The sequence below is a fragment of the Micropterus salmoides genome, unplaced genomic scaffold (assembly GCF_014851395.1).
Source record: "Micropterus salmoides isolate LMB-PRFRI ecotype aquatic unplaced genomic scaffold, ASM1485139v1 Ms_hic_scaffold_22, whole genome shotgun sequence".
In the NCBI taxonomy this organism is placed as follows: Eukaryota; Metazoa; Chordata; class Actinopteri; order Centrarchiformes; family Centrarchidae; genus Micropterus; species Micropterus salmoides.
The window spans coordinates 15,625,515-15,653,303 of NW_024041373.1; the positions used below are offsets into that span (position 1 = coordinate 15,625,515).

Sequence of the window (27,789 nt, forward strand, 5' to 3'; positions counted from 1 at the left end):
TGAGAATATGGCAATATCATGATATTGAAAAATAAAATAATAAAAATTGATAAACCATCTTACCCACAAGGTCAATTTAGTAGCTGTTCAGCAGCTTAGAATCATCTAGAGTATATTTATATATATATATTTGTTTTGAATAACTGATCAATCCTTTAGTCTGTAAAATGTCAGAAAATAGTTAAAAATGCCCATCACAGTTTTCAAGAGTCTTTAGATTGCATGTTTTGTCCAACCAACAGTCCAAAACCCAACCAAATTCAATTTACAATAATATTAATGAGAGAAAAGCTGCAAATCCTCACATTCAGTAGGCTCACACCATTAAATTTTTCATCTCTAAGGATGACAATGTCGGCCTGTTGGTCCACAACTTTATAAACAACTATTGGAATCCAGACAATGAATCTTAATTAATTGGTGATCCCTAAACTTTTTATATAGCACCACCATCAAGTCAAATTTGCAATTAGTCCAATACTTTTATTTAGACCAAATACATAGAAAACAATTGACATTCCCATCAGCCTCAAGCAAAAACCTTCTATCTCTGTGTTATTTTGTCTGATCACCAACCACTTCAAGCCATGAGAAATCGATCACACAGGAACACACTTGGAGGTCAGTGTTTGGTGAGAGTCGTTGCACCTGTGAACTCAGCGGTGTGTACATAGATAGTCAAGGGTGCCACTTTGTGTTGAAAAGTGGTGAGGACTTAAAGGCTCAGATTAGGGGAGTGATGATAAAAGTGTGTTACGAGACTTGACAATGTTCAAAAACAAGATGAGATTTTTAACAATATTTTAAAGAAATATGAAATGCTGGAATATATGAATGGGGGGTCCTCCCCCAGAAGATTTTGAGCATTAAACACTTAATTTCCTGCATTCTGGAGACATTTTTTGCTTCAAGAGATTGGTGGAAATTCAGCTAGTAGGTGACAATTGGTAAAAATATTTCAGAATATATTGCAGTAATCAGCAGCTTGTTTTTTTTAGCTTAAGTTACTTTTTTTGGACATTTCACATTTGTTTCTTGTATATTTAAATTGCATTGCATGTTTTCTTATTGTGCAAATAAACCTTTCCCAAAACATTTTCATTTGTTAGTTAACATTTGTTGGTGCAAGCTACTTTTCAGAACATTTTTAACAAATGCTTTCAGAAAGTGATGGGGAAAAAATCAGCCATTTCAAAATGTGGTGGGGACATGTCCCTAGCGTCCCCAGTGTAAATGACACCTACGTGGATAGTGCACTACACAAACTGTGGAAGAAAGGGGGTACTAAACCGACCCTCCTGCACTCTCACATAACCTTGAATTGCAGCTGTAGACATCTCACATGGCTGTGATCTTCAGCATGTCCACAGGTCTTTTGTGTGCGTGTGGTTCATAAGGATGTGGGTATAAACCATCACTCACCACCACAACACACCACACAGTGCTCAAAGTAACTCTAAATCTCTCTCTTCTCTCTTTGTTAAAATGCCTTATGTCTGAGTATAAAAGTAGTCCTCTGAGAACTAAGTGCCTTGCTGGATTCCCTCTCGGTACTAGACTTATTAAAACAACATGACTCAATTATAATACAGACTTAAGTAATCATGTTTTATGGCAAAACCACTATCATTATGTTTGTCTGGCTGCCTACTGACTCTGTGAAGTGAGTCGCTCCTGCGGGTTTCACTTAAGATGTGCAATGATTTGTGCTCCGAAGCACTCGAGTGTGCATACATTATTGTCTTAAATGTCAGTACACACAGCTGAGACTGAACGCAAACCAGCCAGGTTTTCCTTTGATCTCAGCTGCAATGGCAGAGTGCTGAAATAATGAAATTGTAATAACAGAGTACTGGGACTGATGCCGGGGCATGTTCACTCAGGCATAAAGTTTAAAAAAAACCTCTGACATGGATTAAAAAAGATCTTAACAAGCAGGATGGATGAAGGAATTAAACTTTTGTTTCAAGAAAATATATTTACGTCAACGTCCTTGGCTGAGTTTCATCTGTATGTTTTTCATCCTCAGCTTCTTAAAGTAACAGTTCCACATTTTGGGAACTACTTAATAAACATATTTGCTGTCTTGCACAGAGTTAGATAAGAAGATCACTCATGTTTGAGCTAGAGCTGGGATGCTTAGCTTAGCATAAAAACTGAAAGCAGGGGGATAGCTAGCCAGGCTCTTGCCAAAGACTCCATTTACCAGCACCTCTAAATTTGACATACGAATTGTTTGTTGTTTGTTTAATGTGGAAAGAATACGGCTATTTGTCCCCCCCGTTCTCTGTTCTGTGTTTATGCTAAGCTAAGCTAATTGCGTCCCAGATCTAGTTCCATAGTTAACACAGAGAGATGAGAGTGGTGTTGATCTTTTCATCTAATTCTCAGCAACAAAGCGTATTTCTCAAAATGTATTTTTATTTGTGTCTTATTCCTTCCTAAACTGGAGAAAATATGACCTCATGTGTCCAGTGAATAAAAGGCTACAGCAAGCCACCAGTTAGCTTAGCTTAGCATAAAGACTGGAAACAAGGGGAAACAGTTAGCCTGGCTATACGTAACCCCCCCATAAAATCAACATGTTGTCTCTGCTTTTTGGATGTTGTGTCTGTAAAACCTTTGACAACACAACAACTACAAACAAAGTCAATTATTACTTTTTATGTAATGCTTTTTTGACCCATGAAGGTTTAATATTTGTTAAACTTTTCAAGAGCTTAGAAAAGCTATTTTAAAACGTGTAATGTCAACTGAATGTTAAGTCTATCGGTCGAGCGGAAGAAACACTAATGTGCATGTACAGTCGAAGAAGAAAGAAAACCCAGAAGCAGGGAAACTATTTTGGCTATGTGCTTGGGGAGCAATTTTCATTCAGATAAATAGGATGGAACCAGGCTAGCTGTTTCCCCTTGTTTCAAGTCTTTGTGCTAAACTAAGCTTGCTGGGTGTAACTGTATATTTACCAGACATATGAGAGTTTTATCAGTCTTCTCATTTAACGTTCAACAAGAAAGCACGTAAGCGTATTTCCTAAAATGACTATCTATTCCTTTAAATATCTTCTGGAGGGATTTAAGCAAGCTGGTATGAGCTGTGCTGACAAATAGCATGTCCAGCTCAAGACACAATTGCAATCATAGCTGTGTATTCTTATCTCTCTTCGTTTTGACAGGTTACTGAACAAACTGCCTACACCTGAGCCTCTGACAACCTCTGACCTCCACCATATGCAACAACACTGACCCTCTCTGTTACAGCTCAGATTTAAATTCCTCAGTGCCATCTTAACGCTAACAAATAGGTGATACACCCTCTAAAACACATGTTAGACTTATGAAAGTGAAGGTTTTATTGATGCAGAAGATATACTCTATACATACTGGCTCGTGCGGTAATTCTGCTGAGGTTTAGGGACGATCTGGGTCATATTTATTCTTGGCATGGAGGTAAAGGGGAAGCCTTATGGGGGTATTTTAGTCAGAAAATATCCTGAGAGCCAAGATGTTATAGCCGGACCAGATGTTTTAGTTTGTATGTAGATTCAAACTTTAGGTTCAGGATTGTGGTTCAATGAAATTATCATATTCAAAGTATACACTGTGACCACATCAAGGCCCTTCAGAGTCACCTGATACTACTTTGAAATTGCTTCATGCACAGCAAGACGGAGAGATACGTATGCTAATTGAAAAATCAGGGGCCGGAGTGCAGGATTTCATGTAATTATGGTAACATGGTGAACTTTGCTTCTTGATAATCAGTTCCTCCAGCAGACTAAACATTTGGAAGAAACAGCCCTCAGATTTTAAATGGGGGTCAGACCGGCGGGTCAAGTCCCATTGTCCATGCTCAGATAAAACAAAGTGGGTGCCAATATTTTTATCTGGAGGAAGTTGTGTGAAACAATGAGAGCATTTCTGTAAACTTCCATGCTATGCAAACAGTCCTAAAAATGTTTTTGTGTGTTTGTGCATGTAATACCAGACATGCTTTGTGGGAGTAGTCACAAATAGTGGCCACAACTCATTGCCTGTTTAGTAAAAGAAATTTGCTAAGCTAAATAAGTTTTAAGCCTTTATTGTAATAAAGGTTAACCCTTTAACAGATAGTTTCCTTTTCATTTCCTGTACCACGTTTCTCTTGTTCTTTGTCCTAGGGGTTTAAGGCACAGACTATGTAATTGCATGTCCCCAGTTTGAGTCTGCCTCGGGACCTTTGTTGCATTCCCCATCTCTCTCCCATCATTTCCTGTCAGCTCTCTACTGTCTACTCTCTAAAAAAAATTAAAACTAAAGAGTACCATCTCTTGTTCATGTCCGAAGCAGTATATCAGCCAGCATCTGTGTGAAGGCTTGTGAACTCTAACAGCTACGTTATAGCTATGAGCCAGGATAATTAGCTTAGAGCCAAAGGTCTTCTTCCAACCACGGTTCAGAGCTGCTGTTCTGGGAAAGTGAGAGTACAAAATCCACTCCAAACTGATAAATAATGAACGGAAAACAGCAATTATTAAAGGAATAATTTGGCATTTTGGGAAATACAGTTAGTCAGTTAGATAAGAAGACCACTCTCATATCGGTCCGGTAAATATAAAGCTACAGCCAGCAGCTGGTTAGCTTAGCATAGCACAATAACTTAAAACAGGGGGAAACAGCTAGCCTGGCTCTGTCTAAAAGTAACAAAATCCACCAGCACCAAGCTCACTACGTCACAGGTTATGTCTCATTTGTTTTTTTCTGTACAAAAACAATTTGTACACATTTCTGCGGCTGCTGGCTGTAGCTTCATATTTACCATACAGACATAAAAGCGGTGTCATTCTTCTAACATGTGCTTATTTCCAAAAATGTCAAACTATTCCTTTAAAGCTGTATACTCAAACTCACAAACCAACTCCACTGCTCAAAATCTGCACCAACTCTTACTTAAAAATGACAGCAGACTGTGATCTAAGTCAATGGCCATGCCTTTAATCAGCTGTTTTACCTTTGCCAAAATGACGCTTTGTACAGCTGGTCTTCGCAAACATCTCAGAAAGAAGTCAAACTGCTCTTTTGATTTCGAAGTAAAAACTTCATCACATCATGCTCAAAATAACTAATATTGTTTTGTGTGATGTGGATATAGTTACTCGTTGAGTAGCTTTAAAGGTGCAAGGTGGAGTTTTCTTGTTTACATTCACTCACCAAAACTCATTATGTGTATCCCTCAAGTGTCAAAAAAGTGTTGAATGGATTTCTTTCCTCTTAAAACATTAGCAAAGTTTATTTTATGAACATTTTAAATGTTATAATGTCTACATCCAAGTTTGGAATGGTGTGAAACCTTTGGCAGGGATGTGTATTGCATCACCCACGTGGGCATGTGCAAACTAAACCTGCTCATTAAAAAACATCTGCATGGTGCTGTTGGAGGTGAAATACTCCGCAAGTTACCTTTAAGGTTGTCTTATTTCAAACTTTCTGACAATATCATATATATTCTGGCTTATTTCAATTCTTCATTGAACTTACTGTATATGATATTAACACTGAGTGAAATATCTAAACAAAGGCATTAAATGGAAATATTTTAGACGTCATGTGAATCATTTTATGCACATTTCCCCAAAATTCAGCATAACAGATTTTGTATTTTTCGAAACTTTAGGATATGGTCTAGAATTGAAATAAATTTGAACAAAGTTTGGCTGCAAAGCACGAGTCTGTAATGACTGAGAAACTTGGTCTGTGTGGCGCTGTTTAAAATTATTATCAAAAGCTTCAAAAATCATAAGCTACAAAGAATCTCCTCCACTCATTTGTTATTAAAAGACTCGGATCTTCAATCCCACACAGAATCTTTGCAAGTTTTCTCTTTTGACCTCCAACTTCACTCAGCTCTGCTTCCCCAGGACGTACTGCACATAATTCATCCTGTGTAGGCTGAGGTGATGAATTCTTTTCATGTACAGAGGAAGCGCAATATCCTGTTCCCGCACGGACTCTAATACCACACTGAGGCACACTGGCCCCCGGCCTCTTAGGGGCTCTGAATGCTCCTGAAACTAAAGCCACAGGTTCTTTGAGACTGTGATATATGAGGTGTCTGTCTGTCTGTGCTTCAGACTCTGCCTGTTACAGTGTCAGTAAAAGCAGGGACTAATGGGGTCCCTCTTAAGAGAGCACAAGAGGGAATGGTTCTCATTTTAGTGGCAAATATGTTCCCAGAGGCTCATGCACTTTTATTGAAAAAACATTTTCCCTTGTTAAGTCATTGTTGTGAAATGCAATATCCAAGGGAATACATGTTTCTCACAAGATCCCACACAAACCAACTAGCTCTGGCATCTGTATTAAATGATTTATTTGTGGCAGCAACCATAAGGAGATTAATGATGTATATAAACAAATATAATATGAATTGATTCTAAATCTCTCAACAAAAGCTACGTTCAAGATTTGTTGGCACTTCATGGGCTCCCCTTTGATGGAAGTATTTTACAAGCCCTCCATGTTGATGTCCTAATTTAGACCTTTCCTTAGTTATCAACAAGATGTGTGCTTGTATTACAACCTGCAGACTACTTTGTTGGATAGCTATTCTTCCCATAAGTTAATTTTATAAATATTAAATCGCCTTTGTGCAAATATCACATTTAGTTTGAAGATATGTTCTAGTAAATTATGATGCAGATAAAGAAAATAAGGGCACTCGAAACAATATATGCTTTGCTTGTGTGCCATGAGTGAAACAGCACCTGTCTGAAAGGTTCCTGGCAGCAGAAGAGAAGCAAAACACACACACACACACACACACACACACACACACACACACACACACACACACACACACACACACACACACACACACACACACACACACACACACACACACACACACACACACACACACACACACACACACACACACACACACACACACACACCAGTTAATAGTCAGTGGGAGGTCTACCTGTGTGACCCAGCAGCAGGCTGCTCTGCTGAGCCCTCCTCCTCTCACCACCGTCACTGGTTTCCCTGGAAGCCGAGAGAAACCAGTCGGACGTCCCCTGCGCCCCCGGTTCACTCGCTGTTGAACTCGCACACTGGAGGAATGCGTGGCAAAACACGCTGTTTGTTAGGGTTTTCAGAGAGAAGAAGCGTCTTTTAACACGTGCATTTTCATTCCTAGCATGATAGTTCCCTTCTGGAGCCGACAAAGGCGTTAGAAATGTCTCACCAGCAGCGGCTTGTCCAGCTCTCCGCCGCTTCGCTCGCTGTAGTCCTCGGCCCGGATGAGGAGACTTTGCGCGCCGGCGGAGGGAAACTCAACGCCAATACTACGAGTGGCCAGGAGATTTTTGCGGACTTTAAGACACAAAACTTGCGCAGTTTCTGGAATAAAAGGCTCGTTAAGGCCATTGCTGAAGTGTATTTTCAGGGATGGATGGAAAATTTGGTGCTTTTCATTCAAGGGAACGCAAACAACTTGGAGGTGCTGAGAGAAGCGTGGATGCGCAGAGCTCTGAGGTCACCAAAGGGATTTATCATTAAAGCTGTCGGTATGTAACATCAATCTTGTCAATGAACTCTAACCAGTGGTATTATAAATTACTATTATGAAGCAAACTATTGTAGTAATACAACTTTCCTTGTGCATCTTAAGTCCAGAATGTTTCCAGAATGTAGAGGCTGCAGTGCCTATTATAGGTATTATAGGTGATGCAAAGGAAATAAAAACATCACAGTGAACAGCTACCACAGTTATGCAAGAGCATTTTTCTTTTTAGGGGACACTGTTGAGTCACACAACCAACATTTGTTTACCAAACTGACACAAATGTGCGAAAGCCATAAACTTTGAACAACATGTAGCTGGCAGAGTTTAACACCCCCCCCTCCCCCTTTACTTCTGGATTTTGTCATAAGAAATGTTGTCTTAGGCCTGTTTTTAGTGTGTCCTTCTATCTGTAACTCTAGATTTGGGCAATTATGACCATTATTTTGTCATGAGATAAACAGGCAAGTCACTTGTTTCTTGGATGTTGCAAAGTGTAGAGACATAAAACTCTCAAAACAAAGAATGGCAAGGTAATATCTTTTAGATCACCGGCATAGCCACCTGATTTTTCTCCATTCTTCTTCTTTGTGCTTAAAAAATTGGCATAATTTGAAAAGAGACTACATTTTGTTGCCATGAGCAGTGAAATGTTCACCAATTTCAAACCAGTTTCACCACCACAGGTGCTTTGTTTTTATCACTGACAAAGCTGTGGCATCAGTTCAAATAGCCTGTGGGAACATATTCCTTAAATCTGTATCACCCAAGTAATGTCTGCTGCGTTTGAGAGGATTTTGTGACCAATCAGCCTCCATTTGTTGTCGACACAGTGATATGTTTACTAGAGCTTGTTAACAAAGCTCTATATACGATGTAATTACTTATAATCTCTCCCCTTCTCTGGCTCTCCTTCTCAGATGTGTTTTAAAGCAGCATATACCTGCACGAAACAATGAATAGAAAGCCTCCCCGATCGTGTGGGCTGTAAATGCCTGAGAAAATGATAACCCTTTGTGGATTTTAGACTTAAAGACAGTGTTCTTAAGAGGTACTCAGGTTATTCACCCTGTTTTTTTAACGTTAGAAGAAACAAGCTAAACTGTAGGTTATAACAAATAGAGGTATGTGGGGATAGATGTTTATGTTTCTGCCACAAAACACCACCTTCCACTTAAAATGATCCAATAAAACAACTACAGGATGCAATAGTTTTAGAGGCAGGTTTCCCAAATGGTGGAAGGATAGTTGAGCTGCAGCAGGTTCCTTTGCTCCTTTTGGTTGTTGAAACAGTGTCCAGGCAACACACACATATTGGCTGTGAGTTGCCATTTGGTCCAGCCACCTTGCCTCAGTTTCATGATCTGTCTTTCCAATTATGTGTCTCTTTGTTTGAGTGCTGTTTTGTCTGGATGCACGTCTTGCCACTGTCTACCTTTTGTGTCAGTCTGCTTTGCCAGATTGAACAGTGCACGGACAAGTGAAGGGAGGAATGTGATGTGAAGGGGAGGAAGAGACCACACAAGGGGAGCCCCAGGAGGGCATGGAGTGACGGAGGGAAGGGGTCGGGTAAGGGATGGGGGGGGTTGGAGGTTGACATTCCACCCCGCTGTGAAAGAGTTTCTGGCCCTAAGCTTCAACTCAGACACCATATGAGTCAAAGGTGATGCTGAGCTTATTACTATGCGAAGCGTCAGCACAAAGGTGTGCACAGGCATGCATGAGCTCACAGTCGGATGCAAAGCAGGCGTCAATACATCAACAGGCTCTTCATGTTTGAGCTTCACACCAGAAACTTGTAAGCAAACACGTTTGCGTGTGGACATGTCACCTCCTTCTGTTCCTTAACAAATCCTGGATGGAAATTGACAGTGGCAGGCTGTCAGAGCCTGGTTTACTGCCTTCTCACTGAGGACTGGTCAGCAGTGAATCACTGTGTGACTGGCTGCCTACCGCTGCCGTTTTGCTGTTACCCAGAATTAATGTCCCTGTGTTTCACGGCCAGTGAGGGACTGTAGAAGTCAGACTCCTGGACTGATATCAGGCATGGACTTAAAGGCCTTGACATTGTCCTGATATAAATATGTCAGCTAGAAAACAGAAATGTTATGAGTTATGGGCTACAGTGAATTTCAAACCGCCCTATTTCCTCTCTCAGGTCATAGCAAGGTTGAGACGTGACTTTCCTGACGTGAGGAGGTTGTTTAATGGAAAGTAAAGGAATAAGTTTAGATGATGTTTTGCTAAATTGTAAGTGGAGAGAGACAAAGATGGTAAAACAAAGCTTCCAGGCAAACAAACACAATCACTCAGAGTAATTTGTGACAATTTCTCACTAGTCCTGTCTGGTTATCAGTGCTGATAGCCTGAGTGAAGACAGATTGTTCTGTGGGTCGATCCGCCACCTCCGGGCCTCTTCTAAAGGGGTGAATATGCAGAGGAGGTGTGCGGGAGTTGGGGAGGGTTGATGGAGGAAGGGGATCGTGGTGAGGTTAGGTCCGAGGTAAACAGACAGGGCGAGGAGTTAGTATGAACAGGCTTGGTTGTTATCCTTGTGGGAATGGGCCCCACTGGTACTGCAGTTGACCTCTCTGCTTCAGCTCATGCAGGGTGTTTCTCATTCTTCCTCTTTTACTCTGAAATTATGTCTTCTACCCTTTTCTTCCTTTTAATTAATTATCAGTGTGAGTAGAGTCCAGATCCTTCTTGCTGAGAGTAATGACATTCAATATGTTTACATTTACACTGTAACCTGAAAGCTTTAATAATCAGGTTTAGAAATGGTTTACAATAACCCTGTTTGGTTTTCATACATTTTTAATAACTAAGATAAGATAAGATATAACTTTATTAATGTAGTATCCTGCAGTAAACACAAAATATGAAAAGGAAAATGTGAGGTAATTGTTGTCTTTTGTTGTTTTTGCCTTAATAAATCTACCAAATTGAATTTTCCACCACTGTTGGTGGTGCACCTGTTTGTTCATAGAAACCGTACCTTTTATCCTGCTCACTCTTTTAGACTTCCGCAATTTATGGTATAGCAGAGACACATAAATACACATCAGAAAACAAAAGCAACATGTACATGTACTGCATGTACACAATAACAACACCCATAGAAATCAAGCTAAGGTGTCTGCATGCCGCATGAATCCAAATAACTGACGAGTTATCCAATTCTATCAAATAGCTCATATTTACTCCAGTTCAGTTCCACTAAACCAATCTAGTTAAGATGTTTTACACGAGAGTTGCAGTAATCAGCGTTTTGCTTTAAAGGAATTGTTCTACATTTTGGGAAATGTGCGTACTCACTTTCTTTCATGTCTCTGCTTTAACTATGGTGCTGAAACTAAAGGGCAATTAACTTAGCTTAGCATTTAAGATAGGTAGATAGCCTCGCTCTGTTCAAATTGAACTAGATAAAACATGTAAATTAGTCAAATTTAGATGTGCTGGTAGGTGTATTATTTTGGCAAGAGCCAGGCAGGCAAGCAGTTACCTGCTCCTCCAGTCTTTATACTGAGCTAAGTTAATCACCTTGTGTGGTAATCAACAGTGGTAATGATCTTCTTGTCTAACTTAAAAGAGAACAAGCATATTTACGAAAATGTTGAACTATTCCCTTGATGAGATTTTAACTGATTTGTTCTTATGAATTAAAATGTATGAATTACCTTGTCAGAAAAATACTAAATTCTTACTGGAGAAATATCCAGGCTCCTGTTGAAACCACAGTCTTCATACTGACAGTTAGCTGGTTCTGCATTATTTAGAGTCCTACTATTGTCTCGATCTGCTGCAGGATGAGCATGGCTCCACGGCCTGAAACATTTATATGGAGTCAGCTTGTGGTGTAATGAGGTGTCCTGTATCCACTCTACAATCAACCTCGGTAAACTGCCTTCGTCTTTGAACATGGACATAAATGACTCCTCTGGACAGGACTCCTACTTTCACCATGGAAAACACTTTTTTGGCCATTGTAGGACACACTGTAGGTTTCCCAATGTGTGTTTTTGGAGAGCAAGGGCACGGCTGTGCTGCACGTTTTAAGCCAAGTTTCCTTTTTAAATGGTATGTTTCATTTAACTCGCCATACCATGAGGTGGTGAAGCATTCCTGAAATGCTTCATTTACTCTTGAGATCATTTCCTGAGTTTGCCAGCTCAGAGAGCCTCATTTCTGCCTTTTACTTTCTGCTTGAAAGTGTTGTATTTTCACACAAGGGGTATCTACTTACATGAGGGTATTTTGTCAGAGTCTCAAAGCGCTTCACTAATGGTCATAACTCTTCCAGATGTTAGCTTATTAACCATGACACCCCCTTGCCGGGGCTTTCCTGGTTTAAATAGCCCACCCTGTCCTAACTAAGCAGCATGGGTCAAAGGTTACAACCTTCTTGCTAACAAGCCGCTTTGAGGTCAGTTAGCTTCAGAGGGTTTGTTAAAAGGCAAACAAACATCAATACAGTATCCAGGTGTTCTTCAGTCACTGACCGGTTTAGCTTTTGTTGGTTGTTTACAGCAATGGCTCCCAACTTAAAATTTTATCTGACATACCCCAATGCCACCCACCATGTTCCAACTATAGTCATATAAATTGTAAACTGGAACACCATTTAATAACAAGTGGATAACAAGTTACTATGAAAAATTCATACTACTGAATTGTTGGTGTTGTTTAGGTTGCTTTGGTCAAGTTTGCATTCATTCTACTAGGTTACCAGTGGTAAAAGTTCAAATTTAGCTTCAACCATTCATTACTTTAAGATAACTGTTTATCCATTACTTTAGTTTCATTTCATCTGTTTATTGACTACTTTTAGCTATTTCAACTGCTTATGCGGTTCTTTAATTATTGTAAATTTACTAAGGATCAGCACAACACCAACCAGATGTTTATTTTACTCCTCAACACATATGGATATATTTTAATCAAGTCCCAATTTCCATTTTTTAGTTGAGTTTAGTTAGTTGAGCGTTTCCTGAAGGTTATCCCCTGGTAACTGCAGGAGTGCCCCTGTGTTTTGTTTTTACTTAAGACATTGCTAAATTAACAAATCCCATGATTTGTTGATGTATTTGTCTGTATTTTATTAAGACAAGTTTGATGAAGGGAAACACTCACAGAAGGTGCATTTGTGTGAGATCTGTTCCGCTCTGCTCAGTTACAGCTACCATCTGAGCTGCTCTTAAACAATATTGGTTAAATATAATAACTCTCGAGCTCCCTTGACACTAATAGTATGACATTACGCTGTTATACAAAATATATGCTGCTGTTTTTCAGGCTCAAAATGATGATTAGTCTGTATTATGACAGCGGTTGGTTCAATCTTGTTCTCCTCACAAAAACAGAGGAGGAATGTTTTTGGAAACCATAAACCATATGTGCTGGTACCCCAACAGTGTAGAGTCTGACTTGGTGTTGGTTTGGTAGATCTAATTTCATTTATCCTAAATAAACGGTTTTTACTTAATGTAATGGAAAGAAAAGTAGCTTCTGTGATTTGTGTAGCTTTGTTGTTACTTTAGATTGATTTTCAAATTGCATTGTTGGTATAAGGCTGCAGTCTTATTATACAATCACCACTCATATTATCTTTTACTGCCAGCACAAAGGGTATGTCTCTACATTTATCTAAGATGTCTTTCTGTGCTTGTAAATGATGGTTTAGTACACGGTTCAGATATGAGGAAACCTTGACCTCTTTTCTCAGACATGACCCTCCATGGTGTCTACACATGTGTGAGGGACTATGCGTGTGCGTGCATGCCTCTCAGCACATCATTAGCCACATCCTTTCCCATTGAGCAGGAAGCTCACCCCTGGTGCAAATCAGGCATCTCTGCTTCTTGATCGACCCAAATATTGGACTCACCCATAGTGGTGGAGTGGAGCGGTGCCAACAATAACAGCTGAGGAGTTTTCTCTATATCCCTCAGCTTATACACCCTGTCAGCGGCAGCTTGGGTTTCCCTCCTGGGATTTATCTTCATTCACTCTCTGGTCAGACAAATGGCTCGACACAAAAGTGAGCCTATATTGCATTAAATTTGGTTTTACTATTACTCTTCAGTTTCCTGACAGGATGTTTTCTTTGCTTCATTTAGCATTGATAAATTCAGTGGTATGCTAACATCGGTTCTGTGATAGCACAGGGTCGTTATTGTATTTCAAGAGTGAAAGATACTTTCAAGGACCACAGCAGAGCTATGAGCTGACGGGTTGCAAGGCATTAAAAAAGCGATGGATCACATGGCAAACACCAGACGGGAGCTCTGTTCTGGGATAACAAACACAGGAATCTGCAGCACCTTGAGCTCGGTTAAAAAGGAGGAAATGGGTTTCATCTGCAACCAATGACTCCCATCACTCTTTATTAAGGGGTGTGGATCTGCTGGAAACCATCTTAGATTGTGTGTACATATGTTTTGGCGGCAGGGTGTTAGTGGGCAAAAGCCATATGGGTGGAGTCGGGTAAAAATACCTGGATCTTAAGACAAAACATGGGAAACCAGAGGCTCTTGCTTATTTCTGAATTCCGTGGTTAGTACAAGAGTGAAATGCAAAGCACTGTTTAGTTTTATCATCACTGAAACATTGCAGAAGTGTCATAAAAATGCATTGTACAGGTGTTTAAGTTACAAAGACCATAAATAGTGACATAAGACAGAAGCTAAAATGTAACTTTCTGTTCTGACACCTTCTGTTACACACACACAAACAAAGATTGAATACAGGACAATTTTTCACAATTATATCAGTCAGCCAGGAAGTTATATACTAGCCCCACACAATTGAGTGCCAAAAGGTCTGAACAACATCAGGGAATCACTGTCTGAATCACTTTCTTAGCATTGTTTTAGTTTTTGTCCCACATAGACACACTATGATAAGGTAGTGGCTGAGATAATAATAATAATAAAAAAATAATAAAACAAGAAACCAGACGAAAACAAGAAAACTTTTGTATAGAATTAAAATACAGCTAAAAGAAAATAACTATAGAAATCCACTAAAATCGGGAAAGGCTCTCCTATAAATGTATGTTTTAAGAGTTCACTGACTGAGCTGCCCTGATTTCCTCGGGCAGGCTGTTCCAGAGCCTCGGGGCCCTGACTGTAAACGCTCTGTCCCCTTTAGTTCTCAGTCGAGACTCTGGAACAGACATCAGACATCTGCCCGAGGATCTTAAAGCAGATGCCAGCGCATACGGTCAGAGATAAAACAGGCCAGAGAGAAGCCATTAAGAGCCTTAAAAGTAATCAATAACATTTTTAAATCTATTCTAAAACACACTGGGAGCCAGTGTAATGAAGCTAAAACAGGGGTGATGTGATCATGATTTTTTGGTTCTGGTTAGAAGCCTGGCAGCTGTGCTCTTTACAGTCTGGAGTCGATCAATAGAGTTTTAGGTCAAGCAAGTAAAAAGGCTGTTGGAGTAATCCAGGCTTAATGAGATGAAGGCATGTAAAATGGTCTCAGTGTCCTTAAAAGTTAACATTGATCGTATTTTCGATATATGTCTAAGATGGTAAAAACACGATTGCACAAGCCTTGTGGTGTGCTGCTTGAAACTTAGATTGTCAGACTGTTAAACCACACGCCAAGATTCCTTGCAAGAGGATGGTACTATGTTTTGACCCAAAGACTCATTAGAAATAAACACTGTAAGATTTTAAGTCATGATATTGTGGAGATATAATAGTTATTGGGACTTTTCCCTCCTTTATGCAGAGGAAGAATATAAGCAACAATCCATCCATCCTTTGATGTTGATTTAAAAAATATTATTTTAAAGATGTACACATCTGTTTATTTTATCTTTTTATCAACTACCTAAGTAATGTTAATTTATCCATTCATGCATTCACTCTATCTTTTGCATTTTGCAAAACACCTTTTATAGTAAAGCTTAAAATGTTTTTTCTGGTATGATGCAAGCTGTGGGATAAGTATCACTAATACCAGGATCAAATTAGTTTGAAGTCCTTGAATTCAGTTTTGAAAGACAGAACAGACAGAATACCAAAACCACCAAGAACAGCGGAAGGGAGCCGATTGTGTCCTATGAATACTGAGCTTTTATGTATTTCAAATTCTTTCAGCACTCATTCAACGCTTCATGACATTGACAGAAAAATTGAGCTTTGTATGAATAACCATAGTCTCCAAAGTCTGAAAAAAAAAACCTTATGATGTCATGCAGGATTATTTATACAAGGGACTGAAAGTCAGGGTATCTAATATTAATTTTGGCCATCATTCTCTGGAGTGTCCCTTTTAACCGAACATCATCTATTAAGATGAAATGTTTAGATTAGTCTTGAACACATGCGATCTGGGCTGAAGTAGTTACTCGGGAGATTGTGACAAATTTGGCCTTAGAGGAGGGAGAGGACTTGGATATAGTTTCTACACATCTAGTGATTCCAACAGAAATGTGAAAAACATGTACGTGGCCATTAAAGAAGAAAAAGAAAGGCACTGTGGTCCACATTTAAATGCCTTTGGCTTGCCAAGCGTCTGGCATACTGTGGGGTAATGTTCATGTTCATGAAAGCAGACGAGAGCCAGATATGTTGAGGTGTGGCCCATCAAGTATGAGGAGGTGTGGCGTTTGCAGTAAAAAGACAACAAAAGTGAAGATAACATGTTTTTATTCCTGTCTCCTGGCACTGTTTATTTGTATCATGTTACACAGACCTCTTTGGGCTGTGCTGTTAAATACAGCCCTCTCTACCTTCACATTGTTACTGGTCTTATGTTAAACACCCGGTCAGGTGTGTTTCCTATTTCCTAAGAACACGATAACAGGGGATTTTGTACACTAGTTTAGTACCAGGTCATTTATTTGTAAAATTGTTCTGACTGTGAGTCAGATGGTAAAGACATTGTTTAATGGAAGCAATTACAGCTGCAGGGATTTGCAGCCAAGATCTATGCTGACCAACTATGTGAGTGTAGATGTTTTAAGCTCTGTGAATGTCAGTTTGAGAAGCTTAATCACAGCATGTTTATGCTTTCTTGCCAACATGTGTTAAATGTCAAAAGGTTGATTTGGCAAAGTGAGTCTCAAGGCTAAAGCTGGATTATAGATATCCATACTATACTTCTGCTGCTGTTTCTTCTTTTTCTTTGGCTTTGTATTGCATGTGGCAGGTCGCTGCCACAGTAAAGGTTTCTATGGTGATTTGAGTCAACACAAAGCCTGCCTGTGTTTCTCCTCATCGCTCAAAGCTCATGAGTCCTCTTTAGTCATGGTGTTTTGACTCTTTCTCTTATCTCTTCTTCTCATGAGTACTTTCAGATGCAGCATTCAAATGTCAGCGTTCATATCCTGACAATAGGCCCAAATTAGATTAAATAATGCAAAATGTTCTCCAGATTTTATCTAGTTTTTGTGAGTCAGCTGGAAATGTTAACCTGCCAACAAATGCGTTTTCTCAAACACTGATTACAAAGAGGGCACAGTCCAAATTTCACTCCTTCTCCTCCCACTTCCACTCTTCACTTAATATTTAAACACGAGCACTCTGAGATACTGAACCGCCAATGGGTCCGATTAAATATTTACCTAATGCCGTCAAGTTTGGGCAGGAATGCTGATTTTATTGTAGTGAATCATTCAGCAAAGCTGTAAAATGATCAGTGGCTCAGTCTTTCCAATTTTATTGATTTATTGATTGATTTGATATTAAGCCGTGTTGATCAAATTTTGCCAAGTATATACAGGAAGGTCATTTCATTACATTCAACAAAAGATATGTATTGCAAACATTTTAATGTAATGTTTATGGCCAAACAGTATTTCACCAAGTGCTTTCAGAGTGGAGGGGCAGGAAAGGGCAGTGTCATTAGACTGGGCGAGGTTTGGTTGTTGGGACATTCGGGCTGTGATTGCTTTCTGAAGCGATCTTTTCTCTAAGTTTATTGGGCCATTTAACCGTAACGCCCACTTCTGTGTGTTCTATGGGAGTGAAAGAAACAAACTTGTAAAGCACTTTTAAAAAGTGTGATGCACACACACACATACACGAGAAGGGGAGGGCGGAGTCATGGAGGCCTGTTAGACCAAAAAACCCAAAACAAAGGGAGGTGGTCGTGGGACTGGGAGAGACTCACGACATAAATTACAGTTGGCATCTGTTCCCATTACACTGAATCTGACTGTATGAATGTTTGACATTGTCTCACCAGAGACTTAATTCAGATCTTTCACGTACAGCCTGTAGATTCAATGAAGCGTGTTCTTCACAAGGTCTCAGTCGAAAAGAGACAGGGAGGGATTTTGCAGTTTGGGCAGGCCTCAAGTTAATGTTGAATGCATGCAGTGTGTCCTTAATGAGGGAGAGAGAAGATTAGCCTGTTTGCCTACTGGAGCCTAAAAGATTAGACGATACCAGGATGAGATAAGATGGTGTGTGTCCGTGAGTGTGTGTTTCCAGAGAGCCCATGGAGTGAGGGGTTGTGGCAATTGGCCTGATTTTCCAGTTTGATTTTTACCTGTGATAGCATTAAGGTGAAATGTCAAGTACTAGATTCAGTCACAAGTTGTGCAACCTTCTTTATTGCTTTGGTTTCTTGTCTCCCATCGAGGAATGACTATGGTTTCCTGTCTGTCAAAATCTGTAGATGCATAACTGTTTAGATGTGATAGGATGCTTTCCCCCTTCAGAGCTGCAGGGTCACTCCCATATGGCCTGGTTGGCTTGTGCACTTGGGTATCAACAAGCTCTGCTGTGAGCTAAATGCTATCATCTGCATGCTAAGATGTTCATAATGCCAAAAGGCAGGTATAATGTTTAACATGTTCATTGGTTTAATGTGTTAGCATGCTAATATTTGGCACCAAACACAAAGTACAGCTGAGGCTGATGGGAATGTCATTTGTTTTACAGATATTTACTCATAAACCGAAGTATTAGACAAATTAGAAATTTTGACCTGATGATGCAGCTAGAGGAAACGTTAAGGGATCACCAAAGGTATTACAATTCATAATGAGGGGGACATAAATGTCTGTACAAAATGGCATGGCAATCCATCCAACAGTTGTTTAGATATTTCAGTCTGGACCAAAATGGTGGTCTGATCAACATTGCCATTGCTAGAGCCACGGAGGTAGTGTGGCTAGAAGCACACAACATTATAATCAAGGTTTCACATCAAGGTGCAAATGTGTGCGCTCGTTTGTCTGACTGCATGTTTGTGATGTGATCAAAGCTAAGCCTCACCTCATTTATCATACATCATATACAACATGTTTGATCTGTGTGTTACCAATGCGAGGTCAACAGCTACTTTCAGCTTATAAATGCCAAATTTTAGGGTGACTTGATGTCTATCCGTCTAACCTAAATGAGAGGTCATAAAATATTGCTATATTATATGTGTTGTGGCAGGATTTCAAATGTCCCTTTAATCTGTATCACTTTGACCGTCACGTTGCAGTACTCATGGGAAAATGTTTTCTCCTTTGTGTTCAGTAAAGATAATTTAGAGTTAGCGTGACTCTTAGATTAAAACATTATTTTAAATCCATCATGGAAGGTCTACAGTATGTACCGTATGGTGTGGTGTAGTATTATTTTAAGAGACTGGAGGTAATGCAATCACGTACAAAATGGGACTCATGTGGCTGTGAGGCCAGCTAACGACACAGCCATGTGAATACATGTGGTATTGATCATTGTCAGCAGCCAAAAAGATCTCAGTGGGGATAGAGAAGAGAAGGTCTCTGTCAATCATGAGCATTTTTCATTTTCATACCCCAGGCAGCAGTTTATTGTGACATGGAAGGTTTATGACATGGGAAGAAATAGTTGTAATGAACTCTTTTAATCCAAATTGGCATATAAAGAATGCATTACGCTAGTGGTTCTCAATGAGATACTATGGATGCAATTTTGGAGGTCATGGGATGACATATAGGATAAAAAAAAGAATATTCCTACTCCTATTGCTGTACTATATCAAATGAACTTACTCTATGCCTAAACGGTTTGCATAGTTATGATTTTCACGGTGGGTCACAAGTCATTGTTTTACTCCATGTTTTCAGACAGTCTCTCCTGGAAGACCTCCATGATGTTTTACTCATGTTCATGTGTTCACATGAAAAATGACAAAAAAAGTTTTGTGTAACAAAAAAAGAGAGAAGTTCAAACTATGGCCCCTTTCTCACTGCCGATCCATTCATGGCAGGAAGTGGGGGAGAGTGTCAGATTGTCGGTTTTGGAAAGTTACAGAAATGGTTGGAAAAATTGGTGTAGTGTCCCTTTTTAATGGATTGTGCTGAACCGCTGCTCCTCCTAATTTAAGATAAGTCTGGTCTCCTTTTTGACTCTCAAGATGTCATTTCCCTCCCTCCTCCTTGTGGCACAGAGTTCGGTTACCATGGCACCCAGCAGGGTATTCATGCTGTGTATGACAATGAGTGTAATGTTGGCGGCCCGTTCTAAGATTACAGGAACACAGAGGTCTGTTCCCCCTGGAGAGAAGACCGTTACAACAGTGGACTTCCCTGACGGTCACACCTGCTAATGTTAGACTCAATAAACACTAATCCTTTGCCAGGCCCACCCTTCTATCACAACAAATAAACAGTTGTAGGTGTATTTTTGTCTTTTGTTTTATTGTCAGTCTCATTTTTCTGTTAGTCAGTGCTGCTATCATGCTGTAATTAATTGAATGACATGTGGAAAACATGCTCTTGCTTGAACCTATTTCTGTTTTTAACTCCCTTAAGAGTATAAATCATGCTAGCAGTTGTCCGACAGGATATCCTGCTTTGGTCAGAGAGGATAACACTGGATCTACCAAAACTAGTAATTTCCCATTAGCTTATTGATTCCCTGTGATTAAGACATTAATTATCTGCCTCCCCTTCCTCTGACCCTATCAAATCCTTGTTGGCCTTTTGACTGTTGACAGTGGTTATAAGTGGTTGCCATGTGGACAGCCTGCCAGAGATTCCTATAGGAAGTTAACAACAATGAGAAGCTAAGTCAGCAGCACTAATTCACTGCCCAGGGAGACTGCTTTTGAGATATCCGTTCTGAGGTTTAGTCAGATTAACGTCTTCTGTCGGGCCAAGGAGAGGCAGATGGGTTTTTTTTTTTAACAATCCCTCTGTTTCATAGGATCAGATTTACAATGAAAGATCCCTGTCTGTGAGACTTATGAGCCTTAAGTGAGCTCACAGTGCTGATAATTGTTTTTTTACTGACTTTGCTTGACTTATTCCTCACTGAGGATAAAACATTCTCTATTTAAGCAAAACACAGAATCTGAAGCAGTGTGATTAATACATTTCAGCGAGGAAAAAGCTGCTCTGTGGTCAGTGTTTTCTGCTACTTTTTATTTAATTGGGTACGTAAAGATCATTTGGGTGATTTCCATTTCCACCTACAGGGAGTAAGACTATATTCCAATAAATAAGCTCTGTAGGGTTGGCTTGACATGCAACGACTGATAACTGACCAACATCAAAACCAAACGATTGTACCCCTTTTCCCTATTCAAATTATCATTCTGTCTATTATTATGCAGGTTCTAGGCTCTAATTGGACTACTTTTTGTCATTCAAATCTGGCAACACTGTCTGTGGTACTCCATAATAATAATCTAGATGTGCAGCACCAAAAAAGTGACTTTGTCCAATTACACATTCCTTGTCAAATGAAAGTTATTCATGGGCGTGCCTGGATCTATCAGTATTTGTGTGTTCTGTCATGCTTTACCATGCCAGATATTTGATTAGTTGTTTATTTTCCCTGCCTCGGACATAAGTGGTTCAAGTGTGAGGGTTGTAAATGTTTAGTTTACGTCAAGTGGGAGCTTGGCAGAGTTTTCATTGAATGCCCTGGGGTTGATGGGAGAATCACTCACAGACACACACGCCACATGTTCAAGCTTAATTCCACATTCACACACAAAGTGTTGTTGTCAGCACAAAATGTGAAAAACATGCTGAAGCTCCAACTGGCTATTAAGAATGATTCAAATATATGAGTGTGGCATTTTTTTTTACACTCAAGCTTGCACTTAAGTTGTAATGGGTAAATAAAATACAGCAGGTAGAGTGTGATCACTGAGCACTTTTTGTGTTAGGTTACCACATTGTCTCTTATCCCTTCTTTTACCCATTGTGCTGCTTACATTAATGAGGTGTAGCTGATTAACTAAAACCAATTTTCCAGTCCTGTGGTTAAGGTTATGGTCATGCCCTTGTGTGTGCTTTTCAAATGAAGGGAGATTGTGTTAACCCAGCTCAGGTGCTAATCATTCATCAGCAGTGGGATGTGGTTTGTTTTGGTGCTTTCACCGAGCTCACTTCTCATTAGTGAACATCCCTCCTTGTGGTCTGTGTATGAGTATATTTTGTGGAGAATTACTCAAAAAAAGCAGACGTTAGTATGTCAATATTTTAAATAATCGCTCAGGGGTTTGTAATGCATTCTTAGGGATCCCACTGTAGTTATGCACAGCAACACTTGAACTCAACTGTATACATAAGTCCACATTAAGTTTTGATGTCCTATCCTATTAAGGTGGTGTGGATGAGTCTTTATGGTGCTGCTATCCTCACCCTTCCTGCTCTCTTCACTATAGGCACACAAAAAAAACAGTGCGTGAAGGAACTTAACCACTGCATGATGCTCCAATTACATTTCTCCAAATGAAACTCATGTTGATGGCTTTTGATTCTAAAATTAAACTTTTCTAAAATGTCTGGTAAGCTTTAAAAGCAGATTTATGATTTGGTAGCTGTGTGGCTTCTGTCTTATAGGTTCCCACAGTTTGTTTGTATGTCAGAATGAGTTTCAAAATTTTTTCAGTGAAACAAATTTTTGCAAGACTGTTTCTTATATCTGAATCTTTCTCACTTTCGGTAACGTGTTTATCTAAGGGCACCTTCTAGACATGTGGGGCTGTATGATATGGGGGACAGGATATCTGATCTGCCCAGCAGGCAGACCTGTGGTCATTTCTTTGGGAGTAATGGAATTTCGCGGTCTGTCCCAGCACTGATGGAATTTCAAAAGCAGTCAGGCATGGTTCATATAACTCACATAAATAGACCACCACGGTCATGATTTAGAAGTTGGTTAGGAGAGGAATGTCAACTTCAGTACTTTAGGTTGTTTTCACTGGCAGCACAAGTCAGAGAGGGGCCTCTCTAACCCAGGTGTGTTTGAGGGTACTGCAGCAGACCCACCTGTTTCACTCTGCTGGTGTGTGTGTGTGTGTGTGTGTGTGTTTCAGGTGACCTGTCCTCAGTGCAGATGTCCCCTGTCCCACAGTCCCAGTTCATTCCCTTGGCAGAGGTGTTGTGCTCAGTCATCTCAGATATGAACTCCTCTGAAATCCTTGTCAACCAGGAAGCACTTATCAATTACATGAGCAAAGCCCACCCAGGTAATACATAAAATCGTTTGACATTTTACACATTATATTTGTAAATTATACTGATGTAATTTTTTGCAGATGTAAATCCAAAGTAAATATTTTGCACAACCCTATACTAACTGTACATATCCTTTATTATTATTTATCTTTTCATATAGAATTGTCAATTTTATGGAAACAGCTGCCCTGGCTCTGTCCAACAGTAACAAAATCTGCCTACCAGCACCTGTAAAACTCATTAAGTGTTGCAACTAATGCGTTGGATCCCTGCAAAAACCAAAGTGTAAAAACGACAATTTGCTGTTTTAGGAGGGGTTGTGTGCACAACAATTTCTTGGCCCTAACTTCCAAGGATTAGTCCTGCAAAAAAAACCTTGTAAAACTGTGATGTCTTGCTTTTACACATTGGTTTTTGCTTGTTTCAAACAAGCAAGCAAGATATATTGTGTTAATTAGTGATCTTAGAGGTGCTCTTTGGATTTTGTTACCATAACACAGAGCTAGACTAGCTTTTTCCCCCGTTTCCAGACTTGCTAAGCTAAGCTGGCTGTAGCTTCATATTTAACTGACAGATAAAAGTGTGGTATCAGTCTTATCTAACTCTGTCAGAAAGCGAATAAGCATATTTTCCAAAATGTCTAACTTTTCCTTTAGGGAATTGGTATTATTAGACACACACTCTTAAACCAGAAACAATTTGTCCTGTTGCTTCTCTTTTGTCCTTAACACCCTTTGCTCTTTCTATGTCTCAGGGATAACCATCCCCACTCAGGACATCCTCTACAATGCTCTGGGCACTCTAATCAAGGAGCGTAAAATTTACCATACAGGTGAGGGCTACTTCATTGTCACGCCACAGACCTATTTCATCACCAACAACATGGTCCGAGAGAAGAACTGGTGGACATCTGGTTCAGCAGATGACCCTCCCTCACCTCCTCCCATTACTTACCTATTGAGCAACGATGCCTGTGTTGAGAGCTCTCAAACGCTGCCAGTGGCGCACTGCAAGTCTTGCAGCTGCTTCAGCCCTCTCCAAACATCCACTAATATCGCCTCCACTACTGTAACAGCTACCGTTCCTCCCTCAACTGTCCCAGACCAGCATTCTGTTTCCGTTTCCATAAGTGAATGCACAGGCAAGAGCTTAAAGTGGCCCCGACCGTTAGATCACAAACCCACTGTTCAGCATCAGTCCACCACCACAGCGGCAGATTGTCAAGCAAGTGAGATCAGCAAAACTACAGCCACTACTAACGCCACTGGCCGCAAAGAAAAAGACAACAAACCAGGAAGGAAGTTTGGTCTCAGTTTGTTCCGGAGGAATGGAGGTAAAAAAGAGAAGCCAAAGAAGGAGTATGCATCATTTTCAGGTCAGTTCCCTCCAGAGGAGTGGCCAGTAAGAGATGAGGAGGACCTGAACAACTTACCCCGTGACCTGGAGCATGCCATCATCAAACGCATCAACCCTGAACTGACGGTGGACAACTTGACACGGCACACGGTCTTAATGAAAAAGCTGGAGGAGAGAAAGGACAAGGGGTTAGACAGAGTGTTGGACAGGGGTCTGGATAAAGACAATAAGGGAGTGGACAAGGGAATGTCTACTGAGATCCTAACATTCTCAAAACCCAGGCATCATCACTCCTCTAAGGCAGCGGCAGGGAAAAGATCTGCTCCGAAGGCCTCTCGCAGCAAAAGGAGGGCCCATTCCTCCAGAGAGAAGCAGAGGGTTAAGAGTAAGGCTCCCATATGTGTGGATGATTATCCGGAGGGGGAGGATTTGATCCGTGCTCGGCTCAGAGTGGAAATCCCTGTTGATGAACCAGATCAAGTGGAAGAAGGTGGAGCTGTTGAGGGAAAATCCCTTTATAAGAAACGCATTGAAAACCCTTTCCAGACTCATCCAATCAAAGAAGCTGAGACTGTTATTCCCACCACCATCAACAGAGAGCAAAGAAGACGAGAGGTGAAAGAGGGCAAGGCCTCTGGGCCAGGGAGAAAGGAACGAACAAGTCACCGCTCCAAATCGTGGGATCCACATCGGGCAAAAGTGATTGCAGTAGATGGGGAGCATGCAGGGAAATCCCCTACATCTGAGGACAGGTACGACTGTGTCCATGAGAGAGACCTTACTGCTAATCATCATATCCAAGCAGACATTAGGCTCAAAAGAGAGCTGCCTCTGGACTACAGCCCAGCCTACCCACAGAGCAGTACACTCAGGATAGACGACAAGGTCCGACATCAGACCGAGGGAAGCCGCAAGGAGAGCTGGGAGAGAGAAGGCAACGCTGTACCAGACCACAGCCAAACTATAGATGACGGCCTCTCTAACATCCAGCAGTGCTCCAATACAAATGCCACTCTCTCTACCCATCCTTATGAGCCTGTCATAAACCATTCATATGACCCACCTATGCCCTGGCCCAAGCCCTCTTTACAGCGGAAACACTCCCTCAGACTCTCCGTCCCACAAAGGGATGATATTCAGAAGCCCGACGAGCTCTCTTCACACCAGCAGGCCTGTGAAACTACAGCCACCCAGGAACAACAGGAGATAAGACCCGTCAGTATCAGTGATAGAGAGAAAAGGACCGTGAGCCAGGGAGAAAGGCCAGAACTGATAGCTGACAGCACTCTCTCCATAACAGACACTGATGGCTTTATAGAAGAAGACTATAGGCTCTATCAGAGACCGGGAGAGCAGGAGGATGAGGATGCCTGCAGTTCCTTGTGTCTGAATGAGGAGGAGGTTATTGATGCTGCAAATGTGTACCGAACAGGTGTAGCGGACTACCATGGCCACCAGTTGGTTTACCGTAATAGTGAATCTGATTTGCAATATCAGGGACCCCACAATCACTATTATAATTCCAGCTTTCACCAAACGCAAGTTGACTCGATACAAGATTCAAGGGACAGCATTTTCAAAGATCTCATTCCAGCAACCCAGAGGGAAGCTTCCCTCAAACCTGGGGAGACCAGCTGGAGACTCCATCATCGTCATCAACATCAGAGGACAAGATCACCAGGGGCCCAAAGTGATTTCAGCCCCAGACAAGACGCATTGAATCAGGGGGAAAGACGTCTCGCGGCCAACCTTGATTTGGATTGTCCGGAATCATCTGAGGTTGCAGACAGTAGCATCTTTGATTACTGCCAGACTAGTGAGATAGAATCAGACACAGAGACTGTGCGTAAATCAGCTGACGAGGGCGACGGTGAATCTGCTCACTGGGCAGCTGAGGTGGAGGAAGTGCAGGAGGATGAGTTCGATGAGACTGGTTTTCTTCAGACCCAAAGAGCTGTTCTGAGCATGCCCAGTGGAGCCAGGGGGGCAGAGATTGGGGAAGCGGTGGAAATGGGAGAGAACCAGAGCATCACAGGAGACAGTGGTATAGATTCTCCTCGGTGAGTGCCTCTCTTTATAGTTCATATTATCTGAAAAAAGATGCTGTGATACTGTGATTATTATAGCTACCTTTGAGACCAGGGGTATGTTGTCAAAGCCTTTGAATTTACTGAGTTAGACAGCTAACAAGAGAAAAAAGATTCACAACCAATAAAGAAATGCTACTAATCCCTTAGCCCAGATGCGCATTATCTTCAAGCCAGTGTTTTACTAGTTTTCACACCTTAAGTTCCAGTCTCCAGAATGTGGAGACACCAGACTCTATCTCAATCTGGAGACAGGCAAAATAAACACTGTACTGAGGTTAGTTAACCTGTGGGTTACATGTCTGTAGTTGGCCTTACTCCCAATTTGTGTTTTTTTCTTTAAAGTAAGCTGAACAAACACCTTGTGACCAATAATAGCATCCAGTATTTGGACAGAAGGGAGTCATTTTGATAATTACGTGTAATTGCTGTGCAGCACTTAAATTCTCATGTTATAATCAAAGAGGAAGAAAAGACTTATTTTCTGACATTGTGGGTGTGTGGGTGGACAGATGGAGAACACGTCATCTTGTCCAAATTGCATATTTATAGAAGATATCAGCCTCATGCTGCTCTCCCCCCCCCTACAGGACCCGTGTCAGTCTGGCCTCCAGCAACACTGTCATTCTGGAGGGTCTCAAGAGAAGAGGCTTTTTACAAAACTTGGAGAAACTGCATTCAAAGAGCAACGCCATTCGACCACAGAGCTCACTGCTGCAGCTAACTCCTGTCATGAACGTATAGCAGAAGCTGAAGCTTTGTGTTGGAACGTTGTGTCTTAACGTAGGCCAAAACCATGTGCTTAAATCTTAAGTTCTATGCATCGCTAGGTCAGAAATCCAATAAGGAGGGTTCGCACTTTGTTGCCTACATCCACATATTGACAGGCCTACATATTGCAACAAAAGTCTGTGTACAGATGTACAGTATGTGTGTGTATATATATATATATATATATATATTTTGTAAATAATTTTAAAAGTGCTATGGTTGATCCCTTCATAGACCCCATTGTGTATGTGCTGATAATGCATGGAGTATCAAGCATTTTTTTGTCATGTAAATGTAGTTTTCTTTCTCTACATGCCTCATTGGTTAAAGTTTTTATAACAACAATAACATCTCCTAGCGTTTACTTTTTTCTCTTGTCTTGTAGCAATTACCACAAATAAAACTGTGTATGTCAACCATGGTGTCTTCCTTGTCATATTGCTTTACCATCAACATAAGATGAGTACCTGCAATGACAGTACTCATACTCAAGCAAAAAAATTGGGACTTACCAGTTTTGGCCTATATCAACTTCAGAAAGCAGTCTTGTCGTTGGCCCAGTACTACTTTTGTTATTTTTATCCAACGGTTTTTATTTGAGGATGTAACTTA

At 40.7% G+C, this 27,789-nt stretch overlaps 1 protein-coding gene across 1 annotated transcript; it reads left to right on the forward strand.

Moving 5' to 3' along the window:
* The first annotated feature begins 7,064 nt into the window (after positions 1-7,064).
* stox1 (storkhead box 1) lies at positions 7,065-27,596 on the forward strand. Its single transcript, XM_038737749.1, has 4 exons — positions 7,065-7,546; positions 22,822-22,974; positions 23,718-26,379; positions 26,997-27,596. The coding sequence occupies exons 1-4, from the start codon at positions 7,216-7,218 to the stop codon at positions 27,148-27,150; spliced, it is 3,300 nt and encodes a 1,099-aa protein (XP_038593677.1). The 5' UTR covers positions 7,065-7,215; the 3' UTR covers positions 27,151-27,596.
* Positions 27,597-27,789: the final 193 nt, after the last annotated feature.